The sequence below is a fragment of the Alligator mississippiensis genome, chromosome 3, assembly GCF_030867095.1.
Source record: "Alligator mississippiensis isolate rAllMis1 chromosome 3, rAllMis1, whole genome shotgun sequence".
NCBI classification, from domain to species: Eukaryota; Metazoa; Chordata; order Crocodylia; family Alligatoridae; genus Alligator; species Alligator mississippiensis.
Genome location: NC_081826.1, coordinates 40,863,788 through 40,879,489, shown reverse-complemented (window position 1 = coordinate 40,879,489; position 15,702 = coordinate 40,863,788). Strand labels below are relative to the sequence as shown.

The following is a 15,702-nucleotide window of genomic DNA, read 5'->3' as shown; positions in this document are numbered from 1 at the left end:
CTGTGTTTAAACAGCGCCTTTTACAACTCCACTTGATGGGGCCTCTTGACAGTCCTGCAATACAAACAAATATTGATCAAAGAATCAAAGTATGATAGTAAATGTTCTGATTGGTTTAAGGTATAAGCCTGATCCTTTTAAATAGTTTTATTTTGTCACTCCCTTTAACTGCAGTAGTCAGCAGCTCCAGAGGAGTAAGTCTGAGGCTTGCTCCAAGCTGTTCCTCAAAGCTGCCCCTATTAGACCCTGCTGTAAATGGGGAGCTGGTGATTCAGGCCAGGAAGTCAAAGGCAGGCAGATGCAATGCTCCTTTACGTGTTGCTGTCCTTATGGATTGGCATGCCTTAACCGTGTGCCCATAAGTGTGCCAAGCATACGCAGATTTGACCTTTTCAGCTAGAGAAAACCCAGGGGTCTAGATAAAATTAGTCATCTCCCCTTCTGCTTAAGACTTACCAATCCTACACATCTCCGTTTCTCGAGATGAGGACCTGTTTTGCACAGCTCTTTGCCCTGTATCTATGTATTAAGTGACCTTCAAGTTTTCTTTCTGTATGGTCACGTTAGGGACTCCTGGCTGCTCTTTGGCTGGAGGTCACTGCATTTGGGATCCATTCCCTTCGCCCAGCGCATGGGCAGCGAGTTGTTGCTCCTCTAAATTTCCTTTCGCAGAAACGAGCTCCTTTGGATCCAAAGCAGGTCAGCCAGGCACCGCCCTTCCTACGTGTTGGTGTAGCCCGAAAGTGCAGGGCCGTGCCCAGGGCTTCCTCGGCCCGGCCTCCTCCCCGCTCGGACCCCGGTCCCTTTGTCACCCCCAAGTCCAAGCAGCGAGAGTTGTGCGGTGCAATGAAGCTGTGGCTGCAGCCACATGCCCCGACCCAGCTCCTTTCCATCAAAGCCACTGATTTATTCCAGCTGGAGCCACGAGTCCAGCGCGAGGGAAGAGGAGCCCCCGGGTAGGAGCTGCCTCTGCCCGCTCCGGTCCCAGGCCCGTCCCGTGGGGCCAGAGAGCGGCGGCGGCTGGCTTTGGCCCGTTCCCATTCCCGACCTCCCCTGAGCCCCGCGGGGCCGCCCGGCGGGCAGGGCTGCGGGGCGCGGGCGGCAGCGCTGGCTCCTCCCCGCCACCCGCGCCGCGGAGAAGAGCGAGGTCCTCGCCGCAGCCAGGTCGGTGGCGCGGGGCGGGAGGGGGCATCTGCCGGGCCGGGGGCCGCACGCGGGGAGCGGGGCTGGAGCGGGCGCCGGAGGCTGCAGCAGAGCCCCTGCCTCGGGGCTCCGGCAGGGCCGGGGCGGGCTCGCCCGGGGACCCCGCACTAGCGCGGCGATCGCCGCCCTGCCCTGCCCTGCCCTGCCCCGCGCCGCCGCCTGCCCGCCCGCCGGGCAGCGCTGCCTCCGGCCCGGGCCGCGGCGGGAGACGCTGCCCCTCACAGACGTCGCGTCCGGACCCGGCCCGGCCCGGCCCGGCCTTGCTCCGCTCTCCGCTGCGGACAAGCAGCCCCGGGCAGGAAGAAGGAGAGCTGGCGCCGCGGGCGGCATCCTCCCGGTCCCGGGTACAGCGACACGTGTCTCTCCACAGTGAAAGAGCAGTTAGCGGGCGATCCCTCCCTCCCTCCCTCCCACGGTGCCCCTGCCACGGCTCCGGGACGGGTCCGGGTCTGGAGGTGGCTTGAGAGTCCAGCCCTGGAGCCACGGGCAGCAGTTGCCGGTCTCTCCAGGAGGGAGACCAGGCTGCGCTCCCTCCTCCCTCCCTCCCTCCCTCTCGCCCTCCTGGAGGGCGAGACGCGTTACCTCGAGCCGGGCTGTGGTGCCACTGGAGTCGGTGAGCAGCCCGTTTTCTTGAGGTACATGCCTTCAGCAAACCCTTGTTGCCTTTCCTCTGACCTCACCTGATCTCAAGCTGGGAGCAGAGCACTGGTTTGGGGAGTTAAGAGTCAGGCATCTGCATACTAGAAGCTTTGCTAATAGGCGGGGGCGGGGGGGCTGCGGGCGCATCTACACGAGGCGCTAACTGCGCAGTAGCCTAATAACGCTGTGTTGTACTACTAATACGCTCCTGCGCAGTAGTATTAGGCTACTGCACAATATCGGCACTAAAAATACATTCACCTGCGCTATTACACAGTAACTCTGGTTACTGCACGCTTATTTAGTACTTGATTATACAAGTATTCAATTAAATGTGCAGTAACCACTGTGCATTAAGAAACGTTTAGACCACCCTGTATGTTTCAGTTTAAGATGGAAGGAAAAACCAATGAAATTTCATTGGAATGTGTTGAAAACAATCTGCAGGGCTGTGGAACAGGAGCTTCATTAGCAGGAGCAGCTGGCAGGCAGCAGCACTGCAGAACAAAGGCTAGTTTGACCATCAAGATGATTAAAAAGAAAAGCGGGTCCTTAACACCTGTGCCATGAAGAGTTTAGAAAGGATCAGGGAAATTACAATAAGACATGAAGTCAGCTGACCCCCTTGGCATTGCCCAACTAGAAATGCCACCACCAGGCAGTTGGCTTTAACTTTTGGGTGGAGCAGGAATCAAAAAGGAGTGCAAGTGCACCCCCCTGGATCCACCCATCGCTGGCACTTTCGCAGGGAGGGCTTGAGCCTAAAACAGGGTTGAGAACCACTCGGCTAGGCTCTCAAGTGCAGAGGACTTTCATGCACTTCCTGTAATTATCAACAGTCGCATCCAAGATATTTTAAAAGTGAATTTGGGGACAAATTTGACTTTGAGGCAGCCCTTTAAATATTAGCTATTGCACCTGGGATTTAGGGGCATAGCCTCTGAATCAGAACTTCAAACGCCAGGGCCTGCAAGTGAGAGAAGAATGGGAGCAGGGGAAACCCTTTCTGTACCCAGTTCACTCTCCCTTTCCACTGCATGACGCAGAATACTGGGCAAGATGGACCTGGAGTCTCATGCAGTAAACGGCAGTTCTTTTGTTCTTACATACTAAACAGTTGTCTGAGGAACATCCTCAGCTACATACCAGGCCTTTCATCCTTTAGGATTCTAGACCACCTTAAAAATAGGTCACGATGATGCCGTCTCAGAGATGAAAGGAGATCTGTCTTAACACCACCCAAGCATCACACAGTAGAGTTCTGAAGAATACTACAGCCAACTGAAATGGCAGGGGAAATTTAGTTACCTAAAATGTATTTACTCAGGCCAGAAACTCAAACTGGATGGTGCTCTTTTACCTAGAAAAATTATTGGGGAGGAGGTTCCAGGATTTCAGCTCTGGCAGTATTGTGATTCCTAACATCAAGCTGGTTATTGAGCTAGTATTGACTCAGAGGAGAAAGCAACCTACTGATTTGCAGAATGCTTTCTAAGCAGTTGGGTTTTCTTGTTGGGCCACCATTCAAGTGGTAGAACAAGCCCAACTGCGTGTTCTGGGTTTTTTTCCTTGTAAGCTCTGGAAAGATCACACATAGTGTGGTATGGCTGTGCTGCTAAGGAGCAGTAGACTTTTTAAAAAGGTATAATTTTAACAAATCCCATCATAAATCCAAGGATAAGTGATTTATAGAGTGGACATAGTGGATGTGCATATGAACTTCCCACAAAAACTAAAATGATTCACTTTTAAATTAATTTGAATACCATTCAACAGTGCCAGAAAATCTGAATTTTTTTAAATTAGTTCATTTCCATATTCATATTTTATTAAAAATGGATCAGACTGGTGACTTTACTAGCATCCTTTAGATAAATATGCATGTGCTTTACTTGTGTGAGTAGCTCAAAGGACATTATTAGGGCTATTCATATAAATAAAATAATACATGCTTAAATGTATGCAGGATTGGGGACTAAACTTATAATAACCAAGGAATATTCTTAGCTTATACAAACTAGAAGAAGACTAATCAGCTATAAATACTGATTGTATGACTGATTGTACTCTTTCACAGTAAAGAAAGATGTCATTTAGCACAACTTGAGCATTAAGAACAAGTTATGCTGTCTCATAAAGCATGCTAAACTGTGTTTTCCTCATTCATAAGGCATACCTTGAATGCAGTATTTTATATCCTGAACATTTTTTACATGGATGGTGGTATAAATTACAGTTTAAGCTTTCTTCAGTCTAATTGAATAGCACAGTAGGTTGGTATTGGTATGTTGATACTCTTGGAATGCCTGTTTGCTTTTAAGAGCGTTCAGTTTGTAACTAAGTAGCTGTACTTCATGAGGGACCAAACTAAACAGCCCACATTATAATATTCTACATCGCATAACATATACTTTACTATATCACTTCTTCTTGGAGTAGTCATAATTAAACTTCTCAGCTCCACTAGGCTACTCTTGTGGTAACTATGTGGAAGTTCTTATGTCTAGAACAGATTCATAACTAGGGAGTGCAGATGAATCTCCCAAAAGAATAAGTTAATGAAAAGGTCTATTGTCTTAAATGGCAACTGAAGAAAAATCTCTAATAGAAAGATTGGTGTTGTCATAAAATAAGAATTCCCCTTGGTAAATCCTGTTCATTGACCAGCGGAAACTATGCAGAGTGAACAACACTATGGGGTGTACTGTTCTCTGAGATTACTGTAATTTTTGTATAGTAAGATGCTGAATTTTTCAATTAATATTAGTTGCTTTTCAGTACTGTTGTTACTAATAGCCACAGTGATATCAGTGGGTCCTGATTTCATAAAGATGGGCACATTAAAATAATTGAATAATTAAAGAGAGAAGTTATTTTAATGCATTTCAGTAAAGTTTGGAAAATTCAATTTGATATAAAATTTAATTCTCAAAGAAAATATACTTTAGGGCTTCTTCACCATTTACATATCCCAGTGATATTTAATAAGGAAGTTAAATATTTATTTAACATGGTTTTTGTACACTTTGGGTTTCCATACATGTATACCACAAGATATCTGTGCACTCTAGCATGCTGTCTATGAGTCTAAGGCAGGCAAACTAGCTCAATCCACAGGTGGTGTTTTTTTCTAACACATGCCATGCCCTGATTACCAGTAGTCATACTGTACCTGTATGTGATGCTTGGATTTGCCTAGCCCAATCCAAGGTCTGTTAGTGCCACACATTGTAGAGAACTAGGAATTAAAATATTTACTCATCTTGGATTCAAAAACAAGTCAGCTGAGGAGCAGGTGGCTGCCCCAGCCCCGACCCTGGCCTGTGGTCAGAGCCAGAGCTGCAGCTGCTATCTGCCACCTCCCATCTCTTCCCCACAGTGTGCCCCCTTGCCATCTTCCCTTCCTGCCTGTGAGGGGCCCTGGAGCCCAGGCTGGAGCTGCTGGTGCTGTGGCTACTACGTGGCTGGGGATGGGGCTGGGCTGGGGTGGGGGGTAGAGGCAATAGGGGCCAGGACTCTAGGGGGAGGGAAGGTGCCTGGGGTGCAGGCATGGAGGGAGGGAGGCAAAAAGGGAGGGGCAAATAAGGGACAGGAAGCAGGGGGGCAAGGTGTGGGAGGACAGGGGTTGGGCTGCCTAACACCTGTTCTTCTACCACCTACCCCCTCACTGCTTCTCCCATTACCTGCCCCCTCATTGACTGAGCTTTGCAATGGGAGGGATGAATTTAGATGACCCTCCAATAATTAGATTCTATAAATGGAAAGTTATTATTAAATTATCAATTTTCTATGTATAGAATTGAATAATTGGGGGGTCATCTTAAATTCAGAGTTGTCTTGGATTCTTGTAAATATAGTTGTATGTGGTACATTGTGGAAAAGCTTATTCTTCCCTGGATCCCAAGGGTAGAAATGATATTAGTCTGCAACAGTACATGGACAGAGAAATAACTACCAATTTTGGTGTATGAGCCAAAACTTGCAGAGGGGGGCATGACTGCATCTCAACTGTTGATGGTGTAGTGCAGTCATTTGCAGAGTAATGAGCAAGGGTTCTGGACATGAAAGATATGTAACAGAATCATACCTAGCAGATTTGAAAAACATGTCACAATTGTTGCCTTAGCTCTATGTATAAAGTAATATTTCTAGGGCAGGAGAACAACCAGGAGATGTGGGATGACAAATTTTTGCATGAGGAAGCAGATCTTTATGGGGTTTGCCCTGACCAACTAGTGCTACAGGTGCACAGTTAAGATAATCCTTACCTGTTACAAAAGCAGATTACTGCTGCTATCTGGAAAACTGCTACCCAGGATTGCTGCATGTTCATAGCCAACCAAATTGGGCTGGTGACAACGGAGGTTTACAGTGCTGTTATGAAAAATGCCTATATCACACACATGCCTGAAATAATAGCTGGCTTTCAGAGGCTGAGATTTCCAAACTGCTGGTGGTCGTTGATGACGCACATGAACTCTTAGTTTGCTCACTGAAGGAACCAGTAAATATGTGAGCTGCAAATGCTCCCTTGTTCCACCGGACTTGTTAGACCACAGGGTAGGTTCTTGAACATCAGGATGGGAAGCACTGGCAAGGTGCTCAGTGCCAGGAGTCTGAGGAAATCTGGTATTTGTATGCTTCAACAAGTTGAGGCATTATTCCCTCCCAGTGACGTAGTCATTAATGTGGGGAGGTATATCCCACAACTTATCCTCTGCTATCACATGGGGTTATACCCAGACAATCTGGGCTGTACAGAAAATTCAGTTAGCCGTAAAGCAATTGCAGAACACTGTTGGGGAATTTGGAAGGATGAAAGCAAAATAGGGCTGCCTGCTAAAATTTCAAAGCCTGTACACCATATTATGGTCTGATACACCCAACATGACATTTGCAAAGACTGGGATGAGGAGTGAATCATGGATGCTGACAAATTCCTTAACCAACTTGCACAACCAGAAAGCATTCCCATAAGCAATATGGGCCCAGGGAAATGGAGATTACTGTAGGTGCTTGTATTCATAGCAAACATGGTGATTTTAATGAGTAATAAAGTGGTAATGCAAATGGTCTTTATAGATAGTGAAATGCTATGGAATATACTGCACACATGTATAACAGGGCTTTAAAGTGCCCTTTGTCCTTTTATTAAACTCTTGAGTGAGGGGACTTCTGAATGGCGTGGGGTATGTTGTACATGATTAATCTTGTCTTACATTGGCTAAGCCTCGAATTCTTTTCTGAATTAAATATTAACTGAAATATTTGCAAAGTCTGTCATCCTATATCGCCTGGTTGTTCTCTCTGCTTGCTAGTTTGAGAATATGGAGTATCATTTTATTGGTTTACATAACTTCTTTCCTGTTTTACCACTGTGCCTAAAAGCTTATCTGTCCCTCCCAACTATGCAGTTGTTCCATTAAAAGATATCATCCACAAAAGTCCCTGCTTCTTTTTAATGCATTTGTTAAATAAGCAAACAACTCCCTCCCCACCCCACCCCCCCATGCACACACTAAGTCTTAAATGAACATCAAGGTGCTTGTCCAAGGAACAATGTTGCAGCTATTGTAGTTCAAAGTTTCATTTGGTAATCCAGTTACCTTAGTTTTTCAGGCTTGGTGTAATGTAAACGTTTAGAAGATTCTGACTAGGAAAAAGAGGTAGAACTTGCAGCCACTGGAAGTGTTCCTTCGACCTATGCAGTCATGGAATAGTTAGGAAAATAAAGGGTGGGAGGAAGAGGAAACTATAAAGCAAGCTCAAAAAAAGAAACCAGTATAGAGATCTAGTCAAAAGGAAAAAATTGCTGATGCCTGGAATACAAACACAGATGAAGAGGGAAACAGTTCCAAATGGTGGGAAATGGAGTTATGGTTCTTTTACCAGCCACAATGAGACCAGGAGTTAAGACGAATAGCTGGTGCTAGATGAGGAAAGTACGAAAGAGAATAGCTAGAAACAATATCACTGAAATGAGGAGTCAGTACAATGATGATGTTTGTACATTGCTTTCCCTGCCACAGAAGGTACGTTGTAGCATTTTTTGCAAGGGCTAGTGTTTGAATTGCTGGTGTAGCCCAGTGGTTCAAGTGTGTTACATGTCTCCATACAGTGGCTGGTTTACCTATGGACCTAAGAATCTATTACTATTGCTGATAACAGATAAAATTAAGGTTTGATCCAAAAAAGGGGTTTAGGTGTCACAGTACTGAGTGTTGTGGCACCTAACTTCTATGAATCTGGCTCCTAAGTTAGGTACTGAAATAAAAGATCCTAATTCAAGACAAGAAGGCTCCCTAGACAATGAATAGGGAGCATTAGGCACCTGAGAATGGGATCCAAAACAACCTACATGCTTGGAGCCAGATAATAGGAAATGCTGAAGACTGGGATGTGTCTACCATCCTCCCTTCCCCAGGGTTGAGGACTTGCTTCTTTTGTCTCAGGGTCCGTGACAGCCTTCTTTCAAAAATCATCACTCTTTTTTTTTTTTAAAAACAAAACAGTGGTTCCAGCACTCTGCCAGGATGTGGGAGACCAGGATTCAGTTTTCTCCTCTCTATCTGAGGGGTTACAAATGCCCCTCTTTCACACCCCAGAGAATGTCCTTCACATCATCAGGTAGCAAATGGTCTTTAAAAGGGGAGTTTTCCACTTCTCCTGTTGGAGCTGTTCTACTGTGCAAGAAAGAAGTCAAGGTTCATTGGGCCAGACAAAGCAAAAAAGAATGAGTAGGAATTGCTAGCCTAGTGTTTAGAGACCTTGTGGGTCAAGGGGAGTTCTAGCACCTGCCTGCAGGACTCTTCACTTATTTCATGACCCAATTGTTGGATAAGGTTGAAGGGAAGTCACTGTTGTTTTATAAATACAGCCAGGAACTCATAAATGCCAGGGAAGAAAGAACTATTTAAGCTAAAGGACAATGCTGGCACAAGAACAAATGGGAATAAACTGTCCATTAATACATTTAGAATAGAAAATAGAAGATGCCTTCTAACCATCAGAGATTCTGGAACAGCCTTCCTATACTGAGGGCTAAAAACCTAATTAGGTTTAAGATGGGCCTTAATAAGTTGATGAAAGGGATTATATGATGTGTGATATCAGCCTTTTATAAGCTATATTAAAATAAACAATCAGGATATCATACAGAAAATAAATCCTGCCCTCAACGGCATCCAGTTAATAGAAATGAAAACGGAATTTCAGTAATACAAAATGCAGTATCACACAACCAGGGACTAATAACTAGAGGTGCACTGATAAATTGGTCCAATAGCAGATTGGTACCGATATAAAGAAAGCTGTCTGTATCAGATATTGGCCCAATGGAGCTGATAATTTGGCCAATAAATGCCCGTGCTGTGTGCAGCCTCAGCACTCAGCAGCAAGGAGCACAGCTGGCAGCATGGAGAGCTGCCTCCAGCTGGTAAGTCCAGTGTAGTGGAAGGTGTGTGGGGAGGCAGATCAATGCCCCCCATGGTGAGGGAGAGGGCAGGGGGGCAGGGGCCGGAGCTGCGGCTCATGGAGGGGAGAGGCAGTTCCCACCATTGCTTGCACCCCGGGGGGGGTGCCCCCTGGATCTGTGTGGGGTGGGGCAGGGTGGGGCAGACTGCAGCTGGGGCTGCCTGGGGCTCTTGGTGGGGGCTGGACTCAGAACAGGCACCATCAGCCCTGGGAGGATGCTGCATCCACCCCAAATTTAGCCACTGCTCCGCTCCCAGCGCCACTGCTGCCAGCTGCCCAGTGCAGCTCCATCTCTTCCCAGCGTGTGGGTGAAGGTGGGGCATTGAGCCAGGGCTGTGCTGGGCGGCTGGCAGTGGTGGTGTTGGGAGCAGAAATTTGGGGTGGATGCAGCATCCTCCCAGTGCTGCAGATGCCCACTCTGAGCCCAGCCCCTGCCAAAAAGAGCCCCACGCAGCCTTGGCTGCAACCCACTCTGCCCCACACAGATCCAGGGGGCACACACCCTCCCCGCCCCCTGAGGTGCAAGCAGCAGCAAGAGCTGCCTCCTTCCCTTCCCCCCCCCCCAAGATATAGCTCCACTTCCCCTGCGCAGCCTGAGCAGCACTTGTCCCTGCCCCCTCCCTCACTGCAGGGGTCATTGATATGCCTCCCTATGTCCCTTCCCTCCACACTCCCCTTCCACTACACCGGACTTACCAGCTGAAGGCAGCTGTATTGGAAATCGGATTGGTATCAGCCGATATGCCTCCTTATATATCGGCTATCGGTATTGGCCCCAAAAATCTCTATCGGTGTACCCCTACTAATAACCAAAAAACTTCGGCTGTAATATGGGAGCTCATTATTTGGAATTGATGGAGAAAAAGACTCACAGGATGACTGTGAGTTACTAAAATGATGAAGCCATAGAGGAGGCAAATGTAATCCAAGGATGTGTTGGGAGAAGTTCTTCCAGCAGAGTGGTTAGAAAGCATTTGTAAAATTATACAAGGCCCTGGTGAGATTCTAACTAGAATACTGCATGCAATTATGTTTACCCATGTTTAAGAAAGACGAATTTAGACTGGGACTGGTGCAGAGCAGGGCTTTGAGAATGATTGGGTGACTGGAGATCCCGCCTTTCAAATGGAGACTTTTCTGAATGGAGAGTTTTGCCTGTTTAATCCAGGAAAATAAAGGCTCAGAAGGATTTGTTTGTTGTCTTCCATTGGTATTCCCCACAGCTTCTTGTTCCTATGTCTTCGGTCCTGATGATCCATTAGAAAAATTGATCTTATGTAGCAGCTCTGGAGAGGCATGTAGCCACGTAAGCACAGCTTAAATTGGTAAAGTAATGCTATAAAATGCTAAGTGCTTGGCTTGTGCATTTACATTTTTCCCTGCTTGGCAGCCATCTCTGTATATGTGTGGCACTAGAGGTAGGATGGAAAGCAAGCAAGCTTCTGTATAAACTCCTTATGTGGCTCCTACCCACAACCTAAGGCATTTGTGCTGTGAGGAGTCCAGAATGTTCCTAAACTAGGAGGAAACCTCTCTCCACCAACACGTCCCACAAATGAGTTGTGAACAGGGTGGGCAGCACTTACTCGTCTGAGACTGCAGTCACTCTTTTCTCACCATGAAGCTATGAAACCTTTGCTCCATCCAGGGGTTCCGTCCAAACAGGTCCTCAGAGACTCTCCTATGATCTCCAGGGGAACAGCCTGCTGCTCCAGGTTCATGAACCCTGATGTGCTGTGTGGCAGAATACCCCCCCCCCCTCCCCCAGCATCTTCCCCGACCCTTCTTCAGGTTTCTCCTTGTCATTGTTTCCTCACCTGTCTATTAACTCTGCCTATGTGTCTGAAGGCAGGTGATCTGCGCTGAAGACGTTCCTGAGGGAGGGGGAATTTGCTCCTCCTTTTTTCAGTGTCCTGCCTTTGCAGGTCATGGGACTAGTTCTCTCACCCTCTGTCAGCCTGGTTGCCCCGGGTTACCCTAACCCCTATTGTTTGGACACTGACTTTGTGGCATGGGGCAGGGGCTTGACTCCTGTAGGTGACTAGTGTTGCTTTTTAAACTGATTGGACCTGGAAGATGATGGCATGAGAGAGCTCCAGGCTTCAGCCAATGGGGCTGCTCCTGGTGGCAGGTAGTCACAATAGGGGATAAAAGGGGTCCCCAGGAAGAAGGAGGGGAGAAGTCATTTTTGGGGAACATGTAAGCAACTGACCAGGCAGAGAAATGGAGATCTCTCTAGGAACTCTCTGGCACACAGTGAGCTACTTGCCTCCAAAGGAAAGCTCAACCAGCCTCTGGATGATACTTGTGAGTAAGCTACTTGAAACCTATCTAAAAATATAGCTTGCTGTAAAGGAGAGGTGTGATCAAAGGCTACTTAGCCATACTGTTTAATCTAAGGTTATTCTGTGATTCCTCCCTATCCTGAATCCTCCCCCCAAGCCTCTGTAACCAATCCTCCCTCTGTAACCAATAAAGTTCTCCACTGTACCTAGCATGGTAGATTTGTTGGGAGTGGGATAAGAGGCATACCTTTGTGTCCCCTTGGTCCGGCTGACTAAGGGTGGCTACTATTTGCACTCCAGACCAAGGGAAGCACCCCAAGTTCTTGCAGTGGGTCGAGCACCCTCGAGGTCTACAACACCTGTGTATCTCAGGTGGCACAGGGCCACAGACAGACCAAGACTCCTGGGTGGTGGCAGCGGTGTCCCCAGGCTCGTGGGTGCACTCCATGAAGGGGGTCAGCCAGATGTGAGGCACTCAGAGGTGGGTGGGCACAGTGAGGTGGGTGGATGGCTCAGCGCAGGAACGCCCCCTACTAGGCCACCACATGCTGCAGTCATGGTCTCTTCCCGAGAACCCTCTGAAGGTGCCTATTTCTTCCCTCTCTTTTTGTCTGTTAAGAAGGTCCAACTGTAAAAGAATGGGGTCAAGAGAGGCAATAGGCCTTGTATTTGAAGCAGTGGCAACCATTTTATTTAATCTCTGGTCTGTTCTTTGCTTTTAGCTACAAGTCCTTAAGGTGACCATGATGCTACAGGCTCATCTTGGCTAGGCGTAGACATTTAAAAAGCCAGACAGAGCCTGAATTAATTCAATCTTTGCAGGTTAGTCTAAGCTGCCTAAACTGATCCAGTTTGCAACTTCACAGACATTCCCTCTGGACTGAGGAAATGCAGGCACATGCCTGCAGTTGCTCAGGCCAGGAGTCGGGGGGTGGGGGGTGCTAGAGTGCACCCTCAGCTGCAGGGAAGCTATGCTGGGGGGGGGGAGGGGGGCATGGCCAGCCTCCAACAGGGAGGAGGGTCATTATTACCTATAGTGTATAGGAAGAATTTCAGGAATTGGATTATAGTGTCATAGAAACAATATTGATGTTCAGTGTCCAGCCAGGTTATGATTTTTTGTTTTCAAGCTTGCCTTTTAAAGGGGTTTGGTAGGTTTCCCTTGTGCATGAGGATAGTAAGGTCAGAAAGGAAGTAGCTGTTCTGTGAAAAATGTGCTCATACCGATAAAGAACAGACACACACACACACACATTTTTTTCTCAGAGTTCATTCTGGTGCATACTTGCTGCTATGTAGTTACCATGAGGGCACTTGATGTATTGAATCAGATATATCACATTTTGGGAAAGGCACGTGTAGGATCCATAGATTCTGATAGGTTCGTTTTTGGGAGTTGTTGATTGTAGGACCAGTAAAGATGTGCTGACAAGTTAAGAATCTCTTGTTAAGGCCAGGCTATGTCCCTTTTGATGCCTTTTGGGCAATGGGAAGTTTGTTTCTGATGTTGTTGGGCAAGGTTAGGGAATTGTTTGAAAGGCAGGAGTGGAGAGGCTAGGAATATTTATCTCAGGGTCTGATCTTTGTCACGTATAGGCTGTAGTTGTTTGATTCTTCTGATCCAGTGTGGCTGGTTGATGACCACCAAGGGTGCACAGTCACAGCGGGGTTTCTTTTTTTATTTATCAGGTAGCAGTAGTGTATTTGGGTGGCTCTTTCAAAGATATGTTCTGTTTCTCTACTGGAATGTCCTTGTTGTATAAAGGCAGATTTTAGGCTAGCCATGTAGGCATCATGAGTGTTTTACTCGGAACAGATGCAGTTGAGCACAGTTTGCTGGCAGTCTTGAGCTGGAGGGGATTGTGTTGCTAGATGAGAGCAGTTCATAAGGCAAAATTGGGGTTAGGTACCAAACAGGCCAACATAAAATGCCATCCAGCTTCCAGGCAGAATGGACAACATGCAGAAAGGTTGGAAGACAACTGTATACATCAGTGTATGAACCTACATGCAAACCTGGAACCTGAGAATGGTCTGCAGGGTTGGGCTGTAGTCACCAAAGTAAGAGACAGGTATAGGGAATTTCAGCCTGGATGGCATGGTCAAAAACATGACCCTAAACATGCAAATACCATTCAGGGAAGACCATACCTTTGACTATTGGGGATATGCTGTTTTTTCTAGTTGCAGGAAAGTTTTATTTTCACTTAGGCTATCTTGTTTGTCAAATATTAAGATTATTTTAATTATCTTTAAGGTGTCACCATGTATGTGCCTGTGTCACCAATAGGATATGTTTTCAGGTCCATGGCCACTATTCCCTCCGGTCAGTCTGGAGCTTTCTTTTGCATCCTTTTCTCAACATAAATGACATGCTGTGACAGCAGCTGAGGTTAAGTTTCACTAGACTGAACTCCAGAGCCCAAGGAGGGACTTAATGGTTTCTAATGGCTTGCATATTAATCCTGTGCGAAGTACCTAGTACTCGCTTTCGATTCAGATTCGGCCAGTTCAGAGGACAGTGATTCGATTTGGTGATTAAAATCACTGTCCCGAATTGATTCAACTGAATCTGATTCGGAGATTCGGCTGCTGCCAAATCTCTGATTCACCTAGGCCCACCCCCTGTCCAGTCTCTCAGCCTGGCAATTGCTGTTCCGCCAGCCCCAGCTCCTGGCACTTTGGGGAAAAAAAAGCCCCAACACACTAGATGCTGCCGGGTGGGGATTCAATCTCCGCTGCCCCCCACTGCCCCATGCTTCATGAGGGGCTCTGCATGAGCTCCCCGCCACTGTCCCAGCCCCCCCATGGCTGCCCTGCCCACCCCAGCTCTGGCCCTCTAAGGAAAAAAACCCCCCAAATTGCCCAGACTCACCAGTTTCTGCCCAGTGGGGGACAATCCCCACTGCCCCCCGCTGCCCTGCACTGCATGGGGGACTCTTCCACAAGCCCCACAAAGTCCCAAGGCCACTGCAGGAACTGATGAATCTGGGGGCTTTTTCAGGTTTTTCTTTTCTTAAATGACTGGAACTGGGGTGGGTGGGGCAGGCATGGGGGGAGGCTCCTTCATGAGCCCCTTACCCCCCCACGCCCCGCTGTTCCAGCCTCCCCCATGCCTGCCCCGCCCACCCCAGTTCCATAGATTTCGTAGATTTCATAGACATTAGGGCTGGAAGGGACCTCGGAAGATCATCGAGTCCAGTCCCCTGCCCCAGGGGCAGGAAGTCAGCTGGGATCATAGGATCCCAGCAAGATAAGCAGTTTGCTCTTGAAGGTGTTCAATGTGGGCGCTTGAACCACCTCCGGTGGCAGGCTGTTCCAGACCTTGGGGGCTCGGACAGTAAAGAAATTCTTCCTTATGTCCAGCCTGAAATGGTCTTGTAGTAGTTTATGACCATTCGACCTAGTCGTCATCCCTTGGGGTGCTCTGGTGAACAAACGTTCCCCCAGATACTGGTGGTCACCCCTGATAAACTTATAGGTGGCCACCAGATCACCCCTGAGCCTGCGCTTTTCCAGGCTAAAGAGCCCCAGGGCTCTCAGCCTGTCATCGTAGGGTCTGCTTCCCTGACCTCTGATCATGCGCGTGGCTCTTCTCTGGACTCTCTCAAGCTTCTCCACATCCTTTTTGAATTGTGAAGCCCAAAACTGGATGCAGTACTCCAGCTGCGGCCTCACTAAGGCTGAGTACAGGGGGAGAATGACTTCCCGGGATTTGCTTGAGAAGCATCTATGGATGCAAGCCAGAGTTTTGGTTGCTTTACTAGCCGCAGCATTGCACTGCAGGCTCATGTTCAGCTTGTGGTCAATGATGACCCCCAAGTCTCTTTCTTGCATAGTGCTAGCCAACATAGCACTGCCGAGCCTATAAGGATGCTGCAGGTTTTTCTTCCCAAGGTGGAGAACCTTGCATTTATTGGCGTTGAACACCATCAGATTCTCGTCCGCCCACTTGCTGAGCCTGTCCAGGTCAGCCTGGATCACCCGCCTGTCTTCTGGTGTGGATGCTTTGCCACAAAGTTTGGTGTCATCAGTAAACTTGGCCAGCCTGCTTCTGACTCCAGTGTCCACATAATTATGAAGATGTTGAACAGTATGGGTC

At 47.7% G+C, this 15,702-nt stretch overlaps 1 protein-coding gene across 4 annotated transcripts in view; it reads left to right on the top strand.

Moving 5' to 3' along the window:
• The first annotated feature begins 829 nt into the window (after positions 1-829).
• MATN2 (matrilin 2) overlaps positions 830-15,702 on the top strand; it is a 132,748-nt gene continuing 117,875 nt past the window's right edge. Inside the window, exon 1 of one of the 4 annotated variants that reach the window (XM_059723856.1) lies at positions 830-956. In XM_059723856.1, coding sequence (XP_059579839.1) covers positions 869-956 — 88 coding nt within the window. In that variant the 5' untranslated portion in view covers positions 830-868. The other 3 variants (XM_059723855.1, XM_059723852.1, XM_059723854.1) reach the window with 3 other exon arrangements.